Source organism: Python bivittatus, unplaced genomic scaffold, assembly GCF_059951505.1.
Source record: "Python bivittatus isolate LINGU-HERP-01145 unplaced genomic scaffold, Pbiv_v1 ctg000850_np1212, whole genome shotgun sequence".
Lineage (NCBI taxonomy): Eukaryota > Metazoa > Chordata > Lepidosauria > Squamata > Pythonidae > Python > Python bivittatus.
Window position 1 is genome coordinate 36,238,651 of NW_028277112.1, and position 27,913 is coordinate 36,266,563.

Below are 27,913 nucleotides of genomic sequence, written 5' to 3' on the forward strand. Positions count from 1 at the left end.
ATTTCTTTTTGAATAATTGCTACTCTCCTTCAATAGTTCCTTGGAACTTTTTCACTACCTTAGAAAAACAACCTGCTTTAGCATTGACATCCTTAATTTGATCAGGCATGTGGCACTTGCTGTTTTTATTTTTAAAATGCAACTAAAAATAATATCTGAAATGGCTTCAAGTGATGGCTTTGTTATTTCCTCTGCTTGGAGCCCCTATTTTCAGTGGATTTTTAACCAAGCTCTTAATGAAACAATACATGTGCTCTCTCACATTGTGTGTAGGATCAGGGAAACTAACACTTACATAATACTAGCACAAAACATATGGAGCTTTCTTCTTGTTGGTGTTTACTACAAATAGGTGTTAATTGCATGACCAAGCCAATTAAGTGAATTAGTACAAAAGGAATGAACTTAGAAAAAATAATTCTGTCATGGAGTTTTCTCAAAACATGACCTGAAAAGTACAAGCAAGTAATAGTTGGATAAGGCTCTATTTAAATGACCATATATTAGACATATATGAAGTTTTGAAAAAATATTGCCTCCATTTTATTTATCTGGCCAATAGGAAAAACAAAATTAAATCCCCATGGCAAGCTTCTAGAAACAAAGGTCTCTGCTCAGTCTCATGCAACATATTTGAGTTGTGCTTTGGAAATAATTTGGGTAATATATTTTGAAATACAAACATAGTATTGTCTTCAACTCTTTAAAGCAACTGCATCTTTTCCAGAATTATAGAGCTGCACCTTTTCCAAATTATTTCTGAAGTGCTATCCAGCCCTACTGTTGAGCACCTGAGTTCTTGCCCATTTTTCTGAGCAATGAGTATTGGTTGACTTTGTTGTGGTTTATACAGCCTTATGTGTGTCAGTATAAGTTGTAGAAAATGAAAGGAATATATTGACTGATAACCCCTTTCACTTTCAGAGATATGACTCTAGGGCCTATCAAGCTGATTCATAACTTGTCCCAAGGTAGTGGTTCTTCCCCAGCTGCTGTCACGGCATGGAACTAAAGCTAATTGCTAATAGAAAAAAGGCAAGCCCTTCTGAACGTTCAAGTTTAGGGTTTAATTGTAGGGGAGATGGGTGGGAGAGAAATCCAATAAATCCAATAAATAATAATAATAATAATAATAATTCATACTTGAGCTAACTCTTTATTACTGAGAACAGGGGTTTCCCATGTAAAATGTAAAATTTATATTAAAAATGTAAAGTTAAAATGTAAAATGTTGAATAATGATGACAGACCTGTTTGCTATTAGGTCAGAGTTTTGCATGCTTAGCCAGGCAGTATTTTTGGATATCTTCCTTCATGCGTTTATGTAGCCAAATCTTTAAGCATTTAAAAAAATGTCCTTGATTCACAGCTCAACAAAGCCTATAAATACCTGGCTCCCTCTGTGAGCCAATTTGCCTTTTGTCTATTGAGTTTAGACAATCTGTTGGTAATCTGTTAATTTTTATTTCCAGGTGTTGCTGTAGTGAATTACAGCTTTTCAAAGAGTCTTCTACTTTTTACAGATCAATGCACACATATGTTTGGTTCTCATTACCTAAATTTGCGGTTCATTCCATGTGCTTTGGCACCTGCAAAAAAGCTTGCACACAGTGAGCACATTTCACAGTAGGGAAGGGGGCAAGATTGCTGCTTCATGCACATTAGCTAATGCAGAGAAGATGATACTCATACAGAATCCAAAACTAACAACACAACAGTGTTTACCTTGAGTTCTGGCAGGAAATCATTATTCAATCTGGTTTGTTTTATCAGGCAATTCCAAGGCCACACAGATGGAGCCAGCTGTATTGACATTTCTAATGATGGTACCAAGCTCTGGACGGGAGGCCTGGACAACACTGTAAGATCTTGGGACTTGAGAGAAGGGAGGCAGCTACAGCAGCATGACTTCACATCCCAGGTGTCTTTTATTTTCTTAAAGCATTTCTAAGACAGTGAATAATACAGCATTTAAAATCCATCTTGTACTGGGTACATTTAGTAACTCTGGGAGAAGACAAAACATTTGTAAGAGTAGTACTGCTGGTGTTAACAGTTTAATCTTATTATCTATATAAGTTGTTATAGCCTCAAGCTACTATCAGGTAAGCCATTTATTATGGGACAAAATCACTTGTAACAAGGATATATTTAGGAATTTATACCACCTGTTTGTGACAATTTCTTTTAAAAATAGAGTATTTTCTATGAATCGCTTAAAACTGTGAGTGCACCTGCAAATCTTATTTGGCATTTTCACTTAGGCTAGAGAGGTGAAAGCAAAGGAGGATGAAATGTGGCAACACATTGTCAGGGGACAAGCCTGTTTACCACTAGTCCACATATTCTGGAATTAATACATGCACATTATAAAAACTTATTGGTCCTGATTTCCAACTCTGAATCATCATCCTATGTTTCAGAAAATATGCAAAACATTTTATCTTATCTCCCTCTCTCTCTTTTTCATTGCTTGCTCTTCTGCTGGAATTGTAAATACCTTTCTCTTTTTATTTTAAAGATATTTTCCCTTGGCTATTGTCCCACTGGTGAATGGCTGGCTGTGGGAATGGAAAGCAGTAATGTGGAAGTACTGCATGTAAATAAGCCAGACAAATACCAGCTTCATCTGCATGAAAGCTGTGTGCTATCACTCAAGTTTGCATACTGTGGTAAGTTAGAAGAAGAGTATGTGCCATCCACATTTCTATAAATCAGCTTCAGCTGCCCTAAGAAGAAGGCAAGGCACTTGAATATTTTCATTCCACTTTGCTTTAACAACTGGAAAATAAAAGTTGCTCTTTTGGGGCTCTCCCTGCAAGGTTGTGAGAAAAGGACTCACAAAATAATAATATGGTGAATAGGATCTCTCTATGGTATCCTTAACCAACTGCAGGCAGGTCTGCAACTTTGGAGTCCTATCCAAAGACCTCCACCTAGATCAGCGGGTGGAGCCTGCGGTCCAGGGGACCTTTTCCAATTTCGGCTGGTGTGCCATTGCAGCCTTAAGGAGAGGGCCTTACTACAGTGGTTCATGCCCTCAACCAGTTAGACTATCTCAAATGCTCCACATGGGGCCACATTTTTTTTTCAGTGATGGGGCTGGCCATCTAGAATGACCTCTTGTGGAGATTTGTCTGTTTTTAACATTGCCTTTTTCTGAAGGACTTTTGGGGCCTTGATGTGTTTTGGTTTTACTGTCAAATTCCTACATTTCTATATTTTATTGTATTTTCTGACCTTTTGAGCCATTGAGAGTCCTCTGATTGTGGCAGGATACAAAGTTTATAATATATGATATGACATGATATAATACGTAATAATATAATATGATATAATATATAATAATATAATGTATAATATAATGAAAGCAGCATTCTAAAATAGCTGGTAGCGTATAGTTTTCTTTGCTTGTTAGGCTAAAACATGTTGAAGCTCCAAAATTTTAATACTTACTGGACCAGTTAGTTATGACATTTGAGTTAAGTCATATATTTCAATCACTTCATCAGGATGCATTTGGCCTGTATTAGAAAAGCCTGAGGTTGATTTCAGACACTGCATGGGTTACTCATGCCAGCAAGCATTTGTCAAAATGAAAAGTTATTAAATAACATGAACAACTATATTGGCTTTCGTGGAGTGTTCTTTGACACTTTTTCACACTTTCTGTTCCCCTTGTCCTCTTCTCTCCCCTTGTGATCTTTGAGTCACAAAATTCCCAATGTTAAGTAAACCTGGAAACAATTTAGTTGTAAAATAAAAGCTCCTGAAGAGAGCTTTTATGAATACGATGTATGTCTATGTAGTATGTTTAACTGTTCTCATTAATGGTCATTTTGCAGGCAAATGGTTTGTAAGTACTGGGAAAGATAATCTCCTAAATGCCTGGCGGACCCCATATGGTGCCAGTATATTCCAGGTAAGAATTATAGTTTGCACATAAAGTAAGTTTGAAAATCGGGGCTCTTTGAGATGGGAGGTATGGTACTGTATGTACCTCTTCTGTTGTGCCAGGAAGTTCAAGGAAGTGAGCATGGGATGGTCCTATCTTAAGAAATGATGTGTTACCCTCACATTATTAGAATTTAAACCCAAACCTTTATACATTGTGAGGAAGAGTAAGGAAAGGTTTGTCCATAGGTGTGCATATACACATAGACGCTTATACTTCTGTTCCTTCTCTCCTAGTCCAAAGAGTCATCTTCTGTTCTCAGCTGTGATATCTCCGTTGATGATAAATACATAGTTACTGGCTCTGGAGACAAGAAGGCTACTGTCTATGAAGTTATCTACTGAGAAATTGTGTTGGAAACTTAAAAGAGTTGAACTGGGCCAAAATGATTTTAAATTGTAGATGTAGAAAGACTCTACTTTTTTAAGAAGAAGAACTTGGTTCCCACATCTTCCCATGATGCTATTCAACATCTAGCAAGAAGGACTAATGTAGCATAGCTTTAATGGATTTTAAAAGCAGAGTCTGCTGAAGATTATTGCAGCCTTTTGGGCCCCTCCCTTATGACATCATAAAATCATGCTCATTGCCTGACAATGTGGGATTACGTTTCAGCACTTGCGATTCCACCTGCATTCTGTCTTGTGTAGAACAGTGGTATCTTGGATAAACTTGGTTCCTGGTTTTGCCTCTTGGGATATGGGTTTTTGTATTTTTTGTTGAAGATCAAACATTTGTATAAATTGTAAATATATTTGGTTTATTACAGTAAAGGCTTTAGTATCAATAAATGGTCTCCTTTTTTCCCCTGATGCCCCTTAAATAATAATTTTAAAAAATCAACTGTATGACTTAAAACTTGCAATAAGCTAGCCTAAAACTGGGAAGTATTTGCTAAGGTTTTCTATTTTGAGCACCTGTAAAGCTTATTTAGGGATGTTGCATTAAAATCCATAGTTTGAAACTATTTGTTCATGTTGACAAAAAAAATGAAAGTAATACAAATCTGTTCAGAAATATATACCTACATATTTATGGGGTGTGATACTCCTATTACTGACAGAGAACAGTTGTTCATCATGCTGCATCAGAAAATGAGTAGTTGAGAGCCTTCTTGCTTTTGAGCCATTCCACTGGTATATGAGTTTTGCTACATTCAAAGGACATAAATACCGCTAAAGGTTTTAAGAAGAATTTGGGGATAAAATTAACTATAGATGTACTGTGCTTCAGATCTGAAGCTGAGAAGGTGCTTTGCAGTGGACATGGACATGCATGTGGCACTTGTTATTACCTCCTGAACCAAAATGCATATTTGCTGGGACTGCATGGGGAGCTCAGGAAAAGACACAGCTCCTCTAAAGGAGTGCTGAGAGAGTATGTGCCTGTACCCACTTTGAACGACTTTTTTGAATCCAAAGTGCATCGTTTCCCTAATGTTAATGCACATTACTGTGTATTTTGTACAGGTAGTACACGGGATAAATTTGATCATGTTAGAATAAAAAGAAAAGCTTTGGGTTTTTACATTAATTTTATTTCTCAAGTATATTTGCCACAACTTGTGATAAGTAACCAGCTTATCTACACTGATTCAAAAGAATCAGTGTCATCTGAAAACTAAATTTAAGGGGGATCTGAGAGCAACTTTGGCTTAACTACAGACAAAATTTTCCATTTGGGAGCAAATTTTCTTTCTTGCATCTAGTGCCTGAAAAGACATTAGTTTTCTTTTCAATTTACATGCTCATTCTACTGAATCCATTTTATAGCAGCATGGAATGATAATAGTCCTAATATATATAACTTTGCATTTGGAATATAAAATATTAAGTATTCTTGATGGCCTAGTTTCATTGTCTTTAAAATGAGCACAGTTATCTATCTACATATCAACAGACACATATCTGATGTGCATCTATATGAAAATGGGTGACTGAGTTTTTCATTTGGTATGTCATTTCTGATGCATGGGGTTCCCACATTGTAGCCACTTTCAAATCCTGCCCTCTATCAGACTATAAAGAGCTAAATATTTCAAACTAGTCTTTTTTCCCCCTCAGCCCTACTGCTCCTGAATTGATGGTCTTCGAATCATTTATTTCTTTTTCAATGTGTTTTTACACAGCAGGATACTTAAAAGCTTGAAAAGAGTTTATGGTTTTTATTTTTTAAGTGTCGGTAGTTTTGGTTTTCTGGATAAACAAATATGAATATGATATCCACTAACTTAGGCAGTTTAAGTCAGCATGTAAGTGTTCAGCTTGCAGAAATTTTTCAGTTGCAGAAGTGGAGTTGCAGATTTGTTTGTTTTTACAGTAGCTTTTCTCTAGTGGACTGAGCTCCTAAATATACAAAAGCTTAGCATAATATGCAGCAATGGGGCAATCAGTCATCTGAAACTAATGTTACAAAATATGGCCCAATTTGGACAGCAGAGGGATAAATGGAAACAAAACAAAGGTGAGAGATGATACCCAAATTCCTTCTGAAATTCAGGGCTCAAGGCTCTTATTGGAGCACTGTTATGTGATCATCAAATCATGCGACAATACAACTCCAGTAAACAGAAGGAAAGAGATAGGTACTGGCCAGCAGTCCGTGTACATGCTAGCTTAGCAATGCAATGGCTCCCATTCATATCTTCTTTCTAACAACTTCAGTAATGACAACTATTCCTGCTGCTATTGAACAGCCACAAGGACTGCTTTTGTTTTTGAAATCAATGCAGCCAACAGGCACTCACTAGCAGCAGGAAGGGTCCCATTGTTTCTGCCACTACCAGTTTCTGCTACCAGAAAATAGCAGAACAGCAGCAGGAGACCTTATCCCACTATAAAGCATACACATAACTGGGTTGACTTCAAATGCTCATGTACTTCTGCTGATGATGCTATGAAGATGGTTACCAAAGGGTAAAGCAATGCCTTTCTCCCACCCACCCATACTCAAACTTCTAATGAACATTCTTTACTTTGGGGAGACCAACAACTGACCTTTCTGAAGCAAATAAAGCTCATTTGAATGTGAATTCTTCAGTACAGCTAAGTTTTATCTCTATAACCCATGTGAGCTTTTATACCTGTATAGTTCCAAGAAGCATTTCTGTACATGCCATCTGACTTTCTTGAAGCAGATTAAAGTTGACTCCAGGAGGCAGATCTTCCTCTCTAATTTTCAGGGTAAGCTTCAAACTTTTCCCATTTTTCTTTTCTGTAAAGGCTATAAAGTCTTTCATGTACTGAGGTCTGCTTAAATCAGATGCTGGTCTTGTGCTGTAAAGCTCTGAGTGACTTAGAACCAGATTGCAAGTGAGAAAGTCCTTTTTCTGGACCAATCTGCCTAGGTATTATGATCCATCACAGTTTCTTGATGATGATTTGCAGGTATGGATACATGAGGACATTTAATGTGGCAATGTCTAGAGTTTGGAAGAGACTTCTGTGATCACAGCATTTAATTTGCTACTCTTTCTCCTTTCTTGTGGTTTGTAGTTTAAATTTATTATTCTTTAATAGACACTTGCAGGTAATGAGAAAAGAGTGGAGTAGAAAGTCTAAAGATCAATAAAGTTGCTAAATAAAGCATTTTCTGATATCTGCCACTTCTTAAATAAACTCTGTTCCATGGGCATTCTTTTAACACATGATCATTATGGAATCTTCGAAGATACCTGTAGAAGTTGTATTCCCTAAATTGTAAGGAGCATCACATAGCACTACACATGGTCTATGTTTAGATGATCCAGTCTTGATCCAACTTTATATGAGGATTTGATAGGCATAAACCCATTGCCCTTGCTAGAGTCTGGTGTGATCATAGTTAGCTCTATGTTTTTGTCTAGAATACATGAAGATGAAAACCAATTCCACAATGTAATGGTTGAATTCGCTGCCTGTTTGAGCTTTCAGGGTGCTCTAGGGGCCAGTTCACACAAGATGGATTATCTACTCACAAATCAAATCCCATGCAGGAAATTATGCAATTTAGCATATGAGAACCAGCTCAGGCACATTCATTTTGCTGTAGGTAAAGTTTATCTTGTATGAAGTAGTCCTTATAGACCTGAAAGCTGAAGATGAGAGTTTTAGAACTGAACATAATAAGCCCTCATCTTCTTTCAATGATTGTGCTTAATGACAAGAAAAAAAAAAATTACCAAGCAGCATGAGAAGGTCACAGTGGGAAGTTAACCCATAACATGGAAAACTACAAAATCACTTGTTACATCCCAGGGAGTGGGCTTAATTTGTTTAAAATCAAATCCATCTGTTCATTTCACACGCTTTGTTCCACTTCCTTGCAGCAATCCACAGTGGAGTACTCTGTTACTTTAAAATTGGCTGCAATTATGATAAGCTAATAACTCTTTATTTTGTGGTTAACTGCATCAAGATATTTGGATCACTTCCAAGCTCTCAGTTCATTCTTCAGAATTATCCAAATCATCTATTGGGCCAAGTATTCGCTGAAAAACTAGGTTTAAAATTAATGTGCAATTTTAATATTTATAAATTCTATATTAACGCTGTCATTCAGTTACTTGCTCCTAATGAATCAACCATGTATTTCCACTTAATATGACAGTAACCTTAATGTCAGATTGGTGTTTGGAAATGTAGTTCATGTATTACTGGAGAAAATTGCACATTAAGATTTTACTCATCCATTTCAAATACATATTTCTCTTTAACATCACTTTCTTCTATTGTGCCCCTTCCTCCTGCAAAGTTAGTTCTTGCCAATGTAGTGCCTGTGGAAATGTTAGTTAGTTAAATGTATTAACTGAGAGCTAAACAATTCCTTCTCCTCTTACTCAATATTTAGTGGACTTGATCAGGAACCTAGCATGGCAGGTAGGAAGATTTAACTCTGGGCCACAGTGCTCCTAATTTGGTTCTTAAGATTTTTACTTGGAATGTACAAAAGTGAGAGTAGAGTTAGTTGTCATAATTCTGCCACTACCTTAGCTGAGGGGCATTGGTGTGCTCCTTGGAAGTCACAGCCATATCAGATCCACCCTATGAATGTTGCTGTATTCTGCATAGTAGTTAACAGGGATGCTTCAAGACTTGCTAATGTGAAGGACTTTCAGCTGCAGGTGGGCCAAAATGCAAATTAATCCAGATGTTTATTCCATTAACCCTGATCATTTAATTTCATTTCAGCTTCCAACTCAGGTTTCCTATAAGCTTCCCTGCAAGTGCAGCTGCTTGTGTGTTTTTTAATAATTCCATTTATTACAGATTGCCTCTTATTGATGTCTGAGTGCAAGTTACTAACTTTTCCATGCTTTGAAGGAACAGCACTTCATTAAAAAACAAAACAAAACAAAAACCCACACCCAAATACAAAACTGGTAATTAAGTGATATATGATTTAAAACAGAAGAACTGGAATGAAAAACTGTTTTGATGTCTTCATTATAACTTTATATTTTTTGCTCCCAATAGGAAATATTTATTTCATGGAAAAAAACTTACTTTGGCTCATTTACCCTTGTCTGAAGATCTGAGTAGTAGATTCTCATGTTTCTACTCACTTAGTTTACAACTACTGTTTTCTGCCAAAAAGGAGTAAGCTCTACTATATGCTTCTTTCCTTTTAAGCATGCATAGAATTGAACTTTAAAACTATAAATGTTTCTTTTGCAGACATTTACTGAACAGATTTAATGCATATAAATGCTGAAAACTGATATTCTTGTTAATGGCATAAGCTTTTATACAGTAGAGTCCACTGTGAGATACACAGAATGTTATTTTAAATTATCAGGTGTATTCACCTGAATAGAGGGAGGAAATAATGTTAGCAGTAAAACCAGAAAGTTTTCAACCCCATCCAATAAATGTTTCCAGTGTGGAACCTGGAATCCAGGTAGGCTCAGTGAATGGTGTTGAATGCTGTGCAAGAATTTCTTGATAAAACTGATCGATGTTCAGCCATTTCATACCAAAGTCTCCCCAGCCCACCCAGCATCACTTGTTCCTGAGCATCATCAATACTAATTATATAACTGGCTTCAATTTTGTTTTGTTTTTTTTAATTTGGGGACTTTTTTGATATTTTATGTAGCTCATAAAACAGAGTTAAACTTAAGAATTAATGCCATCCAGATTCTGAAGAACACAGATCCTTTGAAAAGTGTCAGATACTCCGCTCTTCTGTGCTCCTATGCAACTCTGTTTTATATAGCTCCCTGTCTTTTTGTCTGTGCCATAAGTTTTTAAAAATTCAGCGTTTACCATTAAATGGCAGTACAATTAATTTCTTCGTGGTTGCAAATCCCCCCAGGAGATGACTTGATGCCTCTTCTGAAAACTGATACCAAAGGACAATATGACTGACTGTGATATCTAGATGCCCAAACTATGCATTTCCCTATTTTGAATCTGAACAATGTCTAGGAAGCTATTTGAAAGGCCGTTAAACCACTAATCGCATGCAATCTATTTTGTAACTGTGGGTGATATGTGGTGATGGCAAATTCAGATGGAAGGAGAATATGAAATTCAGATAGCAGCTTGAGTGATTTGGTGTTAGCATGGGGCCCAATAACACTACAAAGCTATAAACTCTGTCGATCTAGATTGCCCAGTTAGGTGGCAGAGATGCAATTTGTCTTTTCTGAAGCCGCCTGCTGCTTGCTAGCTCCATCTCCTGTCACAGCCTATTAGCTCCCCAAGAAAATTGGTGGGAAATTGCCTGCAGATTGTAGGAAATTGCATCTCCAGGCCCTGGAAAAAAAATGTAGGATAGCAGAACAGTGACCCTCCCAGAGCAGCTATTAATACAGCAAAAGCTGACCTTTGGCTTGGTGTGAAACGGCTTTGCTATTTATTGAATAAAGGCTGTATTATGTGTGGTTTCAGGAAGGTACAAATTATTATCCCCACTACACGGGTAGCCATTCTGCTTTGGTGAGCTTTTAAGTGTTCCTCTTCTTTGGATCTTGGAAGTTGCAGAGAAGAACTGTTTAGGGCCTGGAGCATAAAACCTCTTGAAAGGAAAGCTAGAAGAATCCTTGGGTCTGTTCTAACTTTTAAAATTCAAAGTTGTACATATCAGGGCATAGTGAAGAGACTGATCCTTCTCTTTGCTTTCCCTCCTTCCTCCTGTGATCTGAATGATAAATGCTGCTGCTTCCTCCTTCTCCACCATCACCATCACCAGTATCATGCTCAGGATGGCACTGGCTGGTTGATACTAGTAGAACTAGGACATTCTTGAAGACAGATTTTATGGGATTTTTTTTTAAGTTTATATCAAATATCATTCCTTCTTTGAAAAAAAAAATTAGCAAGGAATCCTCTTCCATTTAACTGAAAATAAGCTGAAGCATCCTAAACCTAACTTAATTTCTAAATAAATCAGGATAACCACCATCTACCTATCTCTGCAGATAGAAAATGCCTGCTAACTTTCTGCCTTTTGTGGATCTCCTCAGTGTCTTAACATATACTGAGCTGAGTTCACCTGCTCCATCTTTATTTTCTCTATACCAAGAAACTGACTAGTAATATTCAGACTAGACTGGCACATAGGAAGAGACATCTGTCAAGAGCAGTGACATGTAGAATATAGAATGGAGTATTTTATAATGCATTCCTCTCATTTCCCTCTGTTGGATGGATAATTACTTCCTAGATGCCTAGCCGCTCAATACATAGGAAATAAAATAATACTTTAGTTGACTGACAGATTATACTTTTAATTTACCATTTTCCTTCTCCCCTCACCCCAACCTCAGGACCTCAAATGATGTCCAAGAACAATTTCTTTGTACTGAATATACACTTGTAATACAACTGACCATCCTGAAACTTGATCTGTTTGGGAGGGAAAAATGAGTATTGATTGTTGTCTGTAGGTTTTACAGTTCTTACTACTAAGCAAAGCATGCTTAAGGGCCATTTATAAAATTACACATGAGTGCCCTCAATTTGAGATGTATAGGGTTACCCATTTTTATCTTCAAATACTCCTGAGACAGGTTGGGTTCATACCTCTTTGGTATCCCATTGGCCTCTGGTTAGAACCAGAAAATTTTGATGCATATAGCTTGGCATTTTGTATGTTTTACCTAAAAGAACATCTGCTTCAAGGTCAATAGTTGGTTCCATATAAAAGTCTACTTGGATTTATTTATTTCACATTGTCACATTGGCTAAGTTAACCCAATAATCTCAAATATGTTAACTGTGGTTTGTTAAATAAGCCATAGTGGCCAAGTTCTCATATCATGCTAACCAAAAACCATGTTTTAAAAAACACAATGGCTAAGTTCACATAGAACACAAAGTGAGAACCAAACAAAAGGTGATATGGCTTCATGTTGAATATCCACAGAGTAGCTGTATGGACATCCATATGTCATCAGTGGTCTCTTCTTGACCAAGTGTCTTGTCTTCAGAGAATTAAGTTCAGAACAAACAGCCTTCCTAGTCTGAGCAGAAAAATACTGGGTCTTGTGATACTCAACACTCCTTCTTTTTTTTTTCTTGTAGAAAGGAGAAAACGATTTAAATCTCAATAAATTAGAACCCATGCCAATCCATGAAGAATAGAAGGAAACGTACTGATTTCAAAGCCTAGATACAGAACAGAAAACTAAAATAATGAAAAATAATTTTAAAAATGTACAAAGGCCCCTGTAGGGATATATAATTTGTGACCAGTCTAATTTTCTGCAATTCTGTGAACATATGGAGTTCACATCAATTCAATCATGTGGAGTTTCCAGATAATTACGTGCTGTGAATATTCATAGTGGCTTAGGTGGGCATGTTCCTTAATGATCCCAGACTTCCTAGAGCAACAAGGCTGGAGAAGAATGGAGAAAGGACCAGGTTTCCTTTTCTGGCAGGACCAGGGCAGTTATAGGGAGAAGTCACTGGGATCAGTCAGCAAATCTTCTTAGTTAGTAGTTATTGAACAAGAGAATGAATTATTATCAGATGCCCCTGAAGTGTCAGTGCAAGCTACATTAGGAAGATGGAAACAATATCAATGGAAGAAAAATAAATGCTTCTGGTATCCCGGTGCAGCAAAATTTAACCGGATATGTATTAATGAGATTTTAGTTTTATCAGAAACATACCTCTTTGAATAAACAATTGCAGAAATGTTTCTTTATGTTCAGTTTACATTGACTACTGTATATTCTCTCTTCTCACCTCCTAAATTGGTGCTCAGGATGATTAACTATATTCAGAGCACAATAAAAGAATTAACAAGTGAAGGCTAAAAGCAGAAACAGAAGAACAGGTAATGAAGAGTCATTTTAAACCAGGGCTCCTCAACCTCAGCAACCTTAAGATGGGTGGACTTCAACTCCCAGAATTCCCCAACCAGCCATGCTGGCTGGGGAATTCTGGGAGTTGAAGTCCACCCATCTTAAAGTTGCTAAGGTTGAGGAACCCTGGTTTAAAATACCAAATTTTACAGTGAGACCATTAGAAGAATAGTATCTGGCACTGGAAGCAAAAACAACATCCCATGAACATCTCAAGGAAGAATATTGGGCATCATAGTAAAACCTTCCTTGACAATGCCCATCAGGTTTTAATAAGCAGGCAGGTTGGTGTAGAGAAAATAGACCTTTAACTATCTTGGTTGAAAGTCATATGTTGGTGCTGGGTTCACAGGTTCATCTCAGTTAAGTGATATTTAAAAACTCATGGGTGTTAAACTGCAATTCCAGAGAGAGAGAGTTTGGTGTGGTAGTTATAATGCCAGTATATAATTAATAATAATAATTTAGACTTTAATGTAGCCATGAAACTCACTGAATAATCTTGACCCTCATTCAGCCAAATTTGCTCATAGGGCTGTTGTGAAGACAGAACTGGAGACAGTCATGTCTATCAACCTGGAGGAAAGGTAGACATGAATGAAAAAAATAATAGATCCTGATAGGATTGCATATTCAAATAAATAATAAATCCTGAAAATGTAGGATTGCAATGTCACAATTATTCTGTTGCAGAAATCTAAAAGTATTACAGGAATACTTTTAGATTTCTATATTTAATAACCATGAACCAGAATTTTGGTATGTGAAAATAACTGCAAATGTTTCATTACTTTCATTCCAGATAAATCCTTTGGACCCCAAGTGACTCATTACAAGGAGATGGTTGTTATGGCTATGACTACTAAGTATGGTTTGCATTCACAGCCAATAGATCCTTCTCTGTTTAACTTTATACAACCCTTGGTCAGGATATTTTCCTATTCTGCAGGCCATTTTCAAATACTTGCTATATCTCTGTGGCTTTCCAGATGAGAAAAGCAGATGTTTCTGGTTCTCCTACCTTCTCCTACAGCTATTCTGCTGATAGAACAATTGCCCCTTTTCATGGAATGCCCCTTTTCATGGAAAAGCAATGCAGTTTGAACGTCGGGGTTATTTGCGCTGCCTGGTTGCCCCATCACCAGAACAGGCTGGCAACTGTTTTTGGAGGGCAGAAATGAACAATGTGGTTCTTTATTAATTCCCCACTCACCTTCAAAGTGACTTCAGGGCAGGTTTCTCTGCTCTGCTTATGAAAAACACTTTCTGTCCATTTGGGATAGGGTTCCTAAGTCTGTTACAGGCTATCCACAGCAATCCCTTGACTGTTCTGCAGAAGAAGTGCCACCCTTTCAACTGAGCCATTGGTTACCATTAGATCTAGTTCATTTAAGAGCTTTTCTTTATCCTTATTGTTGCAGTAGTTCAGTCAGTATAACTCTTGCCTCATAAGTTAAACATTACTGGTTTGAAACCCAGAAGAAATTGTTTTGTTCTCATTGTTTCTGAGCCTAATCATTCTCTGTTTGCTTTATTTATTTTAAAAAGAAAAAAAAATCACTGATTTTTCAGCTCCCAAATAACTTATGGGCCATTTGGGGACTGGCAATGAAATCTTTCTATCTCAGGTGACTAAAAAACAATGAAATGTGGATGTGTACTTTAAAAAAAAAAAAAAAAAGCAAAGGGAGGAGGAGGAAGCTTGAAAATAAGAATAATTAAAAATGAAAGTAATTTCTGCTGGGTTTTAAACCAGCAACCTTTCACTTATGAGACAAGCATTACAGTGACTGTGCTGTTGTAACTATCAGGCTAAAAGATAGGTCAAAACCCTTAGAATGAAATATAGAGGTAAGAAAACTATTTTTTGAATAGTTTTTTGTGTGTGTGTGTCCCCACATATATGTATCTTTTGATCCTTTAGCTTTGTATGCATAAATTTAATTTAACTGTGTATTTATGTATCTAGTGACCAACCTACCTATATGCCACCTCAATCACCAAAGTAATTCTACATATAGAAAAGAATGTATCTCCAGGAAGACCCATGGGAAGGGAAGTGACTAGCGATGCCTTCCTGGAAGTGAAAGTTGGGAGCACAGCAGCAGAGCAATTGTCCAATGGAAAGACACAATAGCTTCAGTCCGAACTGAATACCTTGCAAGCTATTGCCTAAGGGTCTGAACCCAAACAGGATTTTTTTAAAAGCTGGCTTAGAATCAAGTCCTGTATTTCCCGTAGGAGCAATGGTTCATTATTCGCTAATTCAGCGTTCATAGTGATTTCATAGAACATAACTACCACGAATAACAAGAATCGGCTATTATCAGTCATTTTGACAATTTAAAGATCATGCAACTCCTAGTGACTCACAGTTATAATTGGAATATTGGGCTGAGTAAAGAACCCATTTACTTCGTGATTTTTAGCAAAGCCAGCAAAATTTCCTCTAGCCACAATCAGAAACTAACTCTATGAGTTCTAAAACAGGTGGGCCTTTGAATCCCTGGAATTCTTCTCTAATTCAGATAAAAAAACCAGAAGCTGCCATTATCACTGTGCCCTGCCTGTCACAGTTGCTATCCCTTACTTATATCAGACATCAGAGCACATTCTCACTTCCATTCTTTATGGTTTATTCGGGGATATTGCTTCAATGACTCAAAAGAGAACAGTTCTTTTCCTTTTCCTTTTTTATCTATTTATGGAAAGATTTATTAAATAATCTGATGATGCCTGTTTCAAAGACTTTGCCCATCTCTGGTGGTTTTTAAAGCATCTCAGGTGTCCATCTACAACAGAAGGACCCAACCTGAAGACCAAAGGCCAGGTGCAGGTTCAAAAACCTTGGCTGCAGCTATGAAACCGCTGGCACAGAACAGTACTTTTTAATATGATAGACCAGGGAAATCATGAAATCCATAAGCGCGAGGGCTAGATCTCCTACCAGAACAAGGCCCTAGTGGCAATCATGCCTCCTGCCCAAACTTCAAAAACGTCAACATTTTCCCCTGCAGGCAAGGAAAAGAAGCACAAAACCTGAACCTTGTTTTTACCCTAAGTAGAAATATTGCATTTTAAAGCTGTTAGTTGCAGATTTCTTTAACAGCTTTTGTAGTTTGGGTAATATGGCCTTAGCCTTGAACACTACCTGCAGGGATTCTGGTCTACTATTAGTCTACTATCATTCTAGAGAAGCCAGAAAATAAGCCTATTGACTATTTCAATTCATATGAAATCGGGTATTTTTGCCCTGGCCCCACTCACAACTTTTTGGAGTAGACCCTCCTCAGAGGTCAAGTGCAGCCCTCAGTGTAGAAGAAGTGATGAATCTTGATTTATGGTACATGGAAACAAGCCTATTCTGGGAGAGAGAGTGCACTCAGCAAGAAATGGTAGCCAGTCACAGACCTCTGAAAGTATCACAGGATATCTACATTTGTCACATTGCACCCTGTATTAGTTTAAGGCATACATTTCAAAGATCATTGCCATTCACTGCAAATGTAATGTGTGCAGTCCTCTGTGATCAACCGCAGGAGCATTTACTTTTGCATAGAATGTGCAGTCATATAGGACCAAACAAGAAATGACCTAATTGGGACAGGGGAAGTAAAAGAGGCTTTGAACTTTTAAGGTTTTTTTTTTTTTTTTTTAATATTGCTGTGGGAGGCCCAGACAAAGCTGCTGGCTTTAATTTCTGCTTTCTTTCATTTTGCTTCTCATAACATAGGTTTCTTCAGACTAGTGTAGCCGTAAGCTGCCCCCTAAGGAGATGGAGACACAGTCAATAACTGGCATGTTTTATTTTTGATTGCATGTCTTGCTTGAGGCATCTTTTCAAGGCTTTGCACCAAAAACGTGGGAAATTGCTATGGATAAACCTCAGGATTTTAAAGTAGTAGCACAGTGAGAAATACTTGTTATAAACACAGACTGTAGAAACAAAATAGCAGAAAACAATTTTCTTTGTGGCAGGAGACTGCCACATGCCCGTTTAGGCAGTCAAATATTCACAGTGTTAAAAAAAAAAACTCCTCCAACGAATGCATCAGGGGCAGCCAAACTACCACTAATTTTTATGTTTCCTATGTGCTTTTTTTTTTTTTTTTAAATGCTATCCTCCAAGTACTTATTGCTTACACAAGCAAAATGTTAAAATCAAGCAGGCTCAGTTGCTTAGGTCTTCATCCTGTTGAGTGGACAGTTCTGGAATTCCCAGTAATTATTGTCTTGGCAGTCATTCCGAACTAGCAACCTTTCCCCAGTGTTCCTGCTATAGTCAGGCAACTGAGAACCTTATTTCCACAACTGGTGCTTGAGGATATTTGGCAGGACAGATACCTGGAGGCCTAAATTGTTCTCTCTTGATTTTCTACTGTACTCCAAATTAATTACTCAGTGACTTGGTTAAACCTGAGAATACATGAATACATGAATGAATAAACATGAAACCCAGCATAAATAAGGCATGGATCTACAACTCAAATCACTCTGAATACCCTTTTATATTATTTTAATTCAATTCCTAATGATTTCAGAAGCGCCATATTACATGAAAGACAGGGGGAAAAAAACCCCAAGTTCTTACTACACCATCTTTTCAGCTTAAGATGCACAAAGCACTTCCATATCAGCCAGGTACACACATAACCCAAATTTACTTAAATTGTATTACTTCTACCACATTTGAACCCAGCACTAAGTGTTGTTGCTCTTGCATTGCTTAATAAGTTATGTTTTTCCCCCCCTTTGGGATGCTATGCCTCACTAAAGAACGTTTCTAAGTTTTTATGATTACCTATGAATCTCTAGATGGCCTTATGTCAAGATTCTCCAAAACAGGCTTCTCCCATATATCCCATACAGCACTGCCTTTATAACCTGAAATAGGAATAAAGGCTGAAATTACACATTCAGTTCCTTAACTTATATAGAGAAGTAGAGACACTGAGGCTAGGCACAATGCAAAACACAACCATGCTGTGGCTAAGTCCTGATTTCAGCAAAGCATTTGACAAAGTACTTCCTGATATTATGAGCAAGCTGGTATAGAATGGATGGCTTATTAAGTAGGTATATTATAAGACTGCTCATAAACAGAACATCATCAAAGTTGAGCATCAGTGTAATTGTTCAAGGCTGGCACTGTCGGATAAACTGGTGGATGGAATGCTTAACAGATCTGCAGGTGATACAAAATTGGATAGGCAGCTAATATTCTAGAAGACAAAAATCCAATATTTACTTATTTTTTAAAAAAGCAAAACTATTCTTATATGGAAGGCCTAGGTAAAAAGATGGGTCTTCAGAAGGTAGCTAAGGAATGTTATATTAGGCACCCCTCAAATATGTTCTTGACAAATTGGAGAGGGGGTTGAAGAGAACAGAATGAAATTTAAAAGAATCAGATACAAATTTCTTCACATAGGAAAGAGAAGTCAAGTGTCCAGATTTAGGATGGGTATGCCATGTCTGCCCTAGACGTTTTGCAGGAGATGTTAAGAAATGACAATAAGCCTAGTTTTGAAGGGATTTCATACAGAAGAAAGCCAAACAGTAAGTTTTCTGTTGTACAAGAATGCAGGTTACAGAACGGCAAATTCCAATTTAAGTTAGGATGTTAAGTTACTATCAGACCAGCTTCAACATTTGATTAGCACTCATATTTTCCCAATCAAAAATCTACCTGACCTATCCCCAAGTGAAAAAGTACACATGTATAGAAGCTGTATGCATAGAGATGTAGCTGTGTTTTTAAAGGGCTTTTATTGGGGACAATCTGCATTTTTAAAATCTGCATTGTGGAAATTTACAAATCAGAGACCAAAGTGGGGTGCCTTTCGTGATAAAGTCAAAAGTCTCCTTCATATCAAGCTCAACTCCTGAGAATTTCATGGATGTATCTATATAGTTTGGACTACATGTAGTCCATGTAATATAATTTGTCATTGCCTTCAGGGGCTTCTTTTTTCAACTTTCCAGTATAGCCTACAGTCCTACGATACTGTGGTGTCCTGGCCCTACTTAGATCAGCCAAAGCTGGGTAGGCAAATTAGGAGAAGACACAAAGGAAGCCACAGTACAGTACTAGACTAAAATTTTGTCCTATTAATACAGACAGTATAATGGACAGGGTTTCATTCCTAGTTGGAGGCTTCAAAAGATACCAAGTTGTGTCAGCAAAGTAGAGCAGGAAGTAAGATAGGGTGGTGTCATTCTCTCCTTTCTGCTTTTCTTTCTTTCTTAAACTCTTCCCCTTTTACTGATCCCAGTGGGATGGAAATGAATCACTCTAGTTTTCTCTAGCTCTGTGGAACAGAGGCCATTTTGAGGGTAGATGGCCTTTCCCTCAAGCTTAGATGAGCTTCAAATTTAGATAAACTCTTGCTATGTTTTAAATTTTAAAATCCTTCCTTCCTTCCTTCCTTCCTTCCTTCCTTCCTTCCTTCCTTCCTTCCTTCCTTCCTCTTCCTCTCTCCCCCCCCCCTTCTCTCTGCCTTCTTTTGTTCTCAGGTACCATCATTTTTTATTTTTTATTAAGGGTCACATTCTCTCTGGATTTCTGAGAGGCCCTGGTTAGAAGTATGAAACCCTATAAGATTTTCCTGGCATACCCATGGGGTATCCCCTTTTGAGGCTTTTCCAGATGGGAGTCACACTGGTGAGTCCTAGGAGAGACTGCTGAGAAGCAACCCATACATTACATTTGTAGGCAAACAGCCAAGATTTTTTAAAAGTATATCTTAAAACAGGAAGATGCAAAATTGGCAAACTTGGAAATCTTGTTGGTATATAATGAGAGCTGTCCCTGGCTACGGCTTTTTGCTGAGTGTGCATTCAATGGCAAACCATGAGTAGGAACTATGTTTTGCTACAGATGGGCAAAAGAAGAGAAAAACTCAACTTTGTTTTAGGGGCATCTGATTTTTCACTTTTCCTGTGATAGTGCTGGAATCCTGCCTTCTTTATTCACAAAAATTATTGGATTTACCAAAGAGGCTTGCTAATGTTTTGAAGAGTTTTGTGAAAAGAGACAAAGAAAAAATGAAAAGAAATAAAGTTTTAGAACATTATTTGAAGGGACTAAAGATCAAGACTGTTAAAAGTAAAAGGAAGGAATAAAAAGTTGGATTATATGATCAAGGTTAAAATAGATATGTTATCTCTGGTAACCCTTAATGGACTTTTGCTGACATCAGGACTGAAATGACGAGGTTTTATGCATTTGTTTATAGATAGGAGATAGGATATGGGAAGAAGAGATCATTTGTTGTATTTTAAGAGAAGGTGATAAGTTACTAAAATTGTTTATATTTGTTGAGATGAAGGGGGAAGTAATCTCTTTATATATTTCTTTTCTTTATCTTTACTATATTTTTATTTGTTCTTTCTCTTCTATCTTTTCTATTTTCTTTTTTTTCCTGCAGCTTGTAGTTTTTAAATTTTTTTTAGCAAGTATTAATTTTTTATCATTGTAGTTGTAATTTTTAATAAAATTACTATTTAAAAAAAGTTTACTTAAATCAAATGACAGCCTTTTCTAATAAAGCTGCTTTCACATATTATGCATTAATCACATCATTTATCCATCTAGGCTAATAATCTGCTTCTTCTCTTGGTGCTCAGTGTAACAATTACAGACTTAATACAATAAGGTAAAGTGCTTTTATCCTTTATTTGCCACATTTGTATTCAACTCTTCTGTCGTGTAACTCAAAGCAGAATTTTAGCCTTACAACTTCTCTCTAAAGTAAGCTAAGCTGCAGGAATAAGGAATTTGTCCAAGGCCACCCAGTAGGCTTCTAGTTAAGCGAGGATTTGGTTCCCCACCTCCAAGCTCATTTTAGTGTCTACTCTGTAATGATGTAAACCGTAGATGTAATGAAAATCCACAGTGAGGTCTGAATTGCCATTAAGAAATCCCTGGGCTTGGCAAAGCAGGAGGGCAACCAGCAAGAGCCTGTCTCTGTGCTGACTGTGCCTTGGGCATTATGTAGAAGATCCATTAATATGCTCAGTTATAATGGATTGCAGAGATTGTGCAGGGCCATTCAAATGAAGTGGTTTAGGACCCATGCTGCTGAGGACTTCATAAGTAGTGTATTCATCTACAAAGAATGAACTATGTGTTCCTGACTCTGTACTTGGATGTAGAAGTGACTTTTGTAAGCATTCTATTGTTGTCTAACTCAGTTAAACTGCAGGAGATAGCTCCTTTTCTGAAGCTGTGTGTGTGTGAGAGAGAGAGACAGAGAGAGAGAGACTAAGCTATAATGAAAAGTAGGGCTATTCTCCAAAAGTTGAAAATATGGCCAAAGAGGAAATATAGCACATCATCTTTTTTGTAGATACAGCTGGACAAACTGCTCCAAAAGTGTCAAGGGCCACTATAATATAAACAAAAAGAAGCAATGACCTGCCATGTACACTTGAGACACAATAGATAAATTTTTCCTGCTGTTGTTTGCTTTCTGCTGAATCAGGTCTCCATAAAGCACCAGAGGGATTTTTGCTGAAGCTGCCCCCACCCCACCAAATCAACCTTTTATGTTTATTTTGTATTTATATTTTCCAGAGTAATGTTTAAAATGTTTTGACTGCAGCTGTCAAAAAACAACACCCAACCACTATCTGTTGTACATTATGGTAGGAATCCCAACATTTTAGGAGAAGTGGTGGCACATTTGGAATTTTGAAAAGTTGTTGTAGGTCCTTTCCAAAATGGCTATGGGGAAACTCCATTCACAAAATAGTTGTGATGAGAGACAGAATCAGTTACAAAGCATTAATTTAGCAGCATAGAGTCTGCCATCTTCCTCTGCCATCCCTTTCAACTATTCTTCGTAGTCTTGCTTTCTTCTGTTCTTCCTCCAGACAAACAGGCATGTTTCCAAACAAGGTGTTGCCCATCATATTGATTTTCTAAGAGAAGACTCTCTTATGTACTCGCTCAGAAAAAGCTGGATGTTCAAAACCCTTCTGCTACACTCACTGTATGTTCCACAGTAATCATCTTCCCCCATCTCATTCCACTTTCATTCTGGTGCCAACTGTGTATAAAGCAAACCATAAAGAAAAAAAGCAACTTGAATTGCTTTGCGTTCATCACATTTCCCTAACCCCAGCACTTATTGTGAAGTGTTGCAAGTTTCTTGCAAGCATGATACTTATGATATATGCCATTTTCATACAAATTGCTAATAAATAAATAACTACAACCCAGGGAGAGATGGTGAGAACGTTAGCTGTTTTCCTTCAGTCCCAAATAATCTGGAGATTTCCTCTTTAAAGAAAAAAAAATCTGCTATTCATCTGAAATTTTGCAGGAATCTTTGTAAAAGTCATGTCCATGCTGCTGGACAGTCTCATAGCAATTGCTCACAAAAGGATAGAGGAAAAACACTTAAAAAAACAACGCTCCATTTGTAGTGACTACTCTGAAATTTTCAGACTTGATCTTAGAAGGAGAAAAAAAGTCTGCCGTTTCACTTATTTTTTTGAACTGAAATGCAAGTCTCCTAGAGCACTAAAGCAAAACCAAACCAAAGCCTTTTTCAACTATTTATCTGAATTTGGTCATTGCACCTGCAAACTGTCTCCCATTCTATCAGGCAGAAATCACTTGTTGATTTTCAGTGCTAAACAATGGGAAGGAATAAGATTTCAGATATAGCACCTGAAGACTTCCAGATCATATTAAATTATTTCTGAAGCATGAAATCAGGGTCTAATCACATCCTACAGTCCATGTACACATTGAGTAATCATGACTTAGCTGGAAGGTGCCGTAGATCACTAATCTATATTAATAACCTAGCGCACTCACTTTATGATGTTGTACTTTGCTCATTTAACACGTCAACTCTACATATCTGATTTTTGTGATAAGGTGTTACATCTACATGCTTTTATTTTGCTGATCATTGATGGTTCAGTTTATGGCCTATGTTGAGACCATAATTCCACATAGGTTGAGAAATCTGTCTAGAGGCTGCACTTTAGAACATTTTTCCCCTGATGCCTTTATTGCTATAGGTCATAATGCGGAGGAACAACTCTTGAATAGTTTATTTAAATTTTATATGATGCAGATCGTAGGGAATAGGTACTGGTAGCATGCAGGCAGGGGTGTAAAATATCCTGTAATTAAGTGAATCCCTTTATAAGAAGGGAGCAACTGAAATACTTTTTTTGTTGATCTGATCTGATGTAAAGATTTTATCAGTTTAATATTTATTTGTGCTCTCCACACAAATCAATCAACTTGGGTTTTTTGTGTGTGTGTGCTATAAAGAGGGAAAATGCTAATTTGCCTTAGCTGGGCTAAGCATTACAAGTATTCTGAAGTAGGCTATCCTAGGTTATTGCTGTGTTAAATATGCTGAAATTAATTCATCCTTACTCAGACTGGTAAGTTCCACATTTCTGGAGGGACTGATACTCCCATAAATCCAAGCCACTATGAGACATTTCAGTCCTAAAACATCTAGAGGGAACAGATTGAGGAAGGCCATTTTAAATGCATGGGAGTTCTGAATGATGGACAGGAGCAAAATATCTTGCAATCTGTTAAAACCTAACACATATGGTCCCATTTTATGTGTACTTCAAAATGCAAATGGTTTCCAGTAAATTCATTTGAGCCACATTATGGCTTTTTTCTCTAATACAATGTTAATGTATAGCTCAAACTCTTAAATGTCAACCTATATCCTTTATATAAAAAATCAGATGCTTAAAATTAAGCAGTTCAAAGACACCAATTTTTTAAAGATTATTTTTTCTACATTAAATCCAGATCTGGGCATCTATGGAAGAACCTTAAGCAACTTCTGACAGTAAAATACTAGTGTATAATAAGTGCAATATGGCTACTGATAGGGATAATTATAGTCTTGACTAGTAGGAAGATAATACAGTCATTTCCCTCTGAATAGTACCTTTCCATAAGAAGCAAATAGGATTCATGTGGATTTATTAACCACAAAAGGAAGTAATATTGAATTTAAAGCATTCTTTCTAACAGATGAGGGTAATAAGTATGAAATGATAATATTGGATGTTGAGTTTGTCAGTCTCCATAGCAAACATCCCTTGGGGCTGATCCAAGATTGCAGTACTCTTATTTTATAATTCACTGAATATATCTGTGCTTACTATAAAATAAGCAAATTCCCAAAAAGAATGGAAAGGAATTCCCACAGCAGTCTTTCTCAGCAGCAAGAGGTCGACACTTTATGGAAGACAATCTAATTGAGTGAATACATGCTGATTGGCTAGGATCATTAATGTCACCAGTATAAGCAATGCTATTTTCAGCTTGGATTTTCTTTTCCTAATGCTAATGGCTTTGAGGCTATTTGTGCTACATTATCTCTGATTGTCTAAACTCAGTTGATAAGGAAAGGAAAACAATGGGATGTGGAAGTTTTGGTGAACTGTAAAAAGGTTAAGAAAAGTGTTTAGGGGTTAGGTCAAGACTAATGCAAATAAAATCAATATTAGCCTAGCTAAACTAGTTACTTATTGCCTCCTTGAATAAGCTCCTTTATTTCAGCACACGTTTGGGGTTCATTGTAGTGGTCCCTCTCTCCATCTCTCTTGAGTACTATCCTATCAAATCTGGAGGGAATTAAAACCCAGCTTCTGTTACTTTGCCCAATTAAACAAAAATCTTCCATCTCTGATATCATGGATTTATCAGAAAATCAGAAAATTACCTATTGGCTGAACTCAACTTGCTAATGACTTCGTGGTTGAATGATAAAGATGCTTACTGGTTTTCACCAGCTGTGCCATTATATAAAAGGGAAAGGCTTGAGCTGTTGGGGGGGGGGGGCAGAACAAAAGGTGATTTCTGTCTATTCAGACCTCTCTGCTTGGGGTCAACCAATGAGATGCTTTAGAGGGCTTTCTTTTACTATATCAGAAATAAGGCAGTTGTCAAAATGGGGGGGGGGGATTCTACGGCATCCAGACAATTTAGCAAATGGATAACGGCAGTACATAAAATATAAAATATTCCTGAAAGTAACAATATTTAAAAAGTCTCAGTGATTAAAAATGTTTTTATTGGATGGTGGTGGTAATATTGCCCTCTGGAGACCAAGCATTGTTTATGGCCTTTGGGGATATAGCCAAGCTTCTGCCCCAGGAAAGAAGAATTATGATTTTCTGTGCATAAAGGTCATCCTATAGAGAATGTTGGTTTTTAGAGACAGAGGATATCACCAAGCATGGCCTCAAACTTATGCAGAAAGCAAACTAAGCCCCTCCAAATAATTCAGTGGCATTACTGGATGCTCTATCACATAAAGTCCTAGCTTCTTCCTGCTGTGATGGCAAGGTTTTATGCAAACAAGGAGCTTCCATTTGCAGAAAACCATTATAGCAGGAGGAAGCTGTCATGTGATAGAAATTGTCTGGTGATGTCACTGATTGATTAGGAGAAGGTTCAATTCTCTCCTAAGGCGGATTTGAATCCATGTCTGGTGATCCCTGGAATTGTGACCCAGTGTTGTTCCCCAGTGTGACCCAATGGATTCACAGAGAGAAACCATTATAAAATACATGGGGAATCCATGCTAATTCATCTAAATTCCAAAGCCTTGCTGAATGAGATTATTAGTTCTTGGGGCAGTATGTCACTTCGATTCCTGATGCAGTGCCATGATTTGTAAAGCTTGTTTGAGATAATTGATTGGAAAGCTTTATTTTTCTTGATTCACAATGTTTTAAGTGTGAAGTATTATTTGCACTGCTCAAAAGGACTAAATTATCAGTAGGGGAGAGCTGCTGTGTGAACATGTATAAGCTGGTTGCCAGGTGAACAGTTCGCAATATTTGGATACAGTTGAAGTCAGTGACAATTATTCAGGGATAAGCAAAGAAAGGACAATGGTCTGAGAAAGGAGCTGCTTTTTCATGATTGTCAACATTCGTTGACATCAAGTTGTTGGTTATACTCTTTGTGTAGTACAAGAGCATGCTAGGCCAAGCAGGTTCCTCTTGCTTGAGTCCATGAGCTGCTCTATACTTATGCAAGCAGACAAACTCAAGTGAAGCTAGGTCGGGATGGTATAATTCAACAAATACATCTCGCCTGTCATGGCCTTTGACTTTTTAAGTGTTGTTTTGACAGCAGACAGACAGAAACCAAATACAAAAGTTGAACCCTACACTGGAAGGCATATGGTCAGCATCTTAATGATAGATGAAACAATGAGTGAAGGCAAAGTTCAGTGATGTTTAGAAATAAGAGCAACCAGTCATAGATGGAAGGATTTGTTAATGGGAGACCACAGGCTTTCACAGACAGCTGGAATGATGGAGGATAGATCTCTGTCATTCTCTCCCTGACTCTGCCTAATCCTTTTCACATCACACAGTACAGATATTCTGCAGGCACCACTGTAGATCACTGAGGAGAATGTTCTCTTTTGATAGGAAGTGAATACAGTCACTGTGACAAGGGTACTGCAAGGAACACACAATTCTGGGGAGTAGATCACTACACACCAAACCAACCATAGAGTGTTCCTTATTCCTACTAATGTCTATGAGCATGCAGAGCTTCAAAGGGGCCATTTGATTTGATGGAGCTTGACCCTAGCACATCCTTTGAAACAGAGCACCAAGTGGATATGTTGTTGCCACATGCCACCTCACTTCAGCCTGAATGCTTAAAAAGGGCTTTCTGCATAGAGACAGGAGTTCCCTTTCATTGGAATAAAGCCACCAGACCAACCTAGTGGATACCCTTTGAAATTTCTGTTCACAGCATTGAGGTGGAATGACTCCGTTTGCAGAACTGAGGAGCTGATCATGGTTTGAATTAAGGCAAATCCTTCAGCATAACAAATAGATCATTAGTTCGTCCTGCCCAAACATCTTTTTTCACTTCAAATCCTCCTAGGCCACATTTGTTCCCAGGTAAAGTGTTCCTTAGGTTATATCAGAAAAATTAAGCTCACGCCTTTCAGTAAAATGATATCATTGCTACAATTATACAGGAGCAACACTTTTAAAAACAAGCTGTTTTTAAATGTATTTATGTTTGTCCACCCATTCTATGACTGTGAATTCACTGAACCCTGCTTGAACCTGCTATCAGATCCCAATATTTTCCAAGTGATCTAAAATCCAATGTTGTGATCACAAATCAAGGATCTGACCTGACCTAATAGTGTCTCCAAGTGATGTAAGACAAACTAGTCAAATGATAACCATAATATCCATAATAGTCTAGGGCTTCTATCTTGATTTTTGTGTGTGTGTGTCTTTCAAGTCAGTGTTAACTCCTAGTGACTGCCTGAACTAGTCCCTGCAGTTTTCTTGGGAAAATGTTGGTGATGGTTTGTCACTGCCTCCTTCTTAGGGTTGAGAGAGAGTGACTGGCCCAAGGTCACCCAGCAGGCTTTGTGCCTAAGGCAGGACTAGAACTCACAGATTCCCAGTTTCTAGCCTGGTGCTTTAACACTATGGGTAGTCCTTATTTAACGACAGTAATTGGGATTGGAATTTCTGTTGCTAAGTGATGCTGTCGTAAAGCACAAGGTCAAGTGACCACATCACTTAGCGACAACAATCTCAACAGTCCTCCATTGCTGTTAAGGGAGGATTGCAGGTTGTTAAGCGAGGACCTCATGTGACTGCAATGC

General features: G+C 37.5%; 1 protein-coding gene and 1 long non-coding RNA gene across 8 annotated transcripts in view; both read left to right on the forward strand.

Annotated features, from left to right (window-relative positions):
- TLE1 (TLE family member 1, transcriptional corepressor) overlaps positions 1-5,500 on the forward strand; it is an 82,251-nt gene extending 76,751 nt beyond the window's left edge. For 3 of the 7 annotated variants that reach the window (XM_007426329.4, XM_088130253.1, XM_007426330.4), the window contains 4 exons: positions 1,774-1,921; positions 2,522-2,672; positions 3,846-3,922; positions 4,192-5,490. In XM_007426329.4, coding sequence (XP_007426391.1) covers positions 1,774-1,921; positions 2,522-2,672; positions 3,846-3,922; positions 4,192-4,299 — 484 coding nt within the window. In that variant the 3' untranslated portion in view covers positions 4,300-5,490. Of the gene's footprint in view, positions 1-1,773; positions 1,922-2,521; positions 2,673-3,845; positions 3,923-4,191 lie in introns of all 7 variants that reach the window. The other 4 variants (XM_088130252.1, XM_088130254.1, XM_007426332.4 and 1 more) reach the window with 4 other exon arrangements.
- A 9,519-nt stretch (positions 5,501-15,019) lies between these two features.
- Positions 15,020-27,913, forward strand: part of LOC148213815 (uncharacterized) — a 37,641-nt gene continuing 24,747 nt past the window's right edge. Inside the window, exons 1-2 of the long non-coding RNA XR_015793708.1 lie at positions 15,020-15,101; positions 20,848-20,908. This is a non-coding gene — a long non-coding RNA (uncharacterized LOC148213815). The remainder of the gene's footprint in view (positions 15,102-20,847; positions 20,909-27,913) is intronic.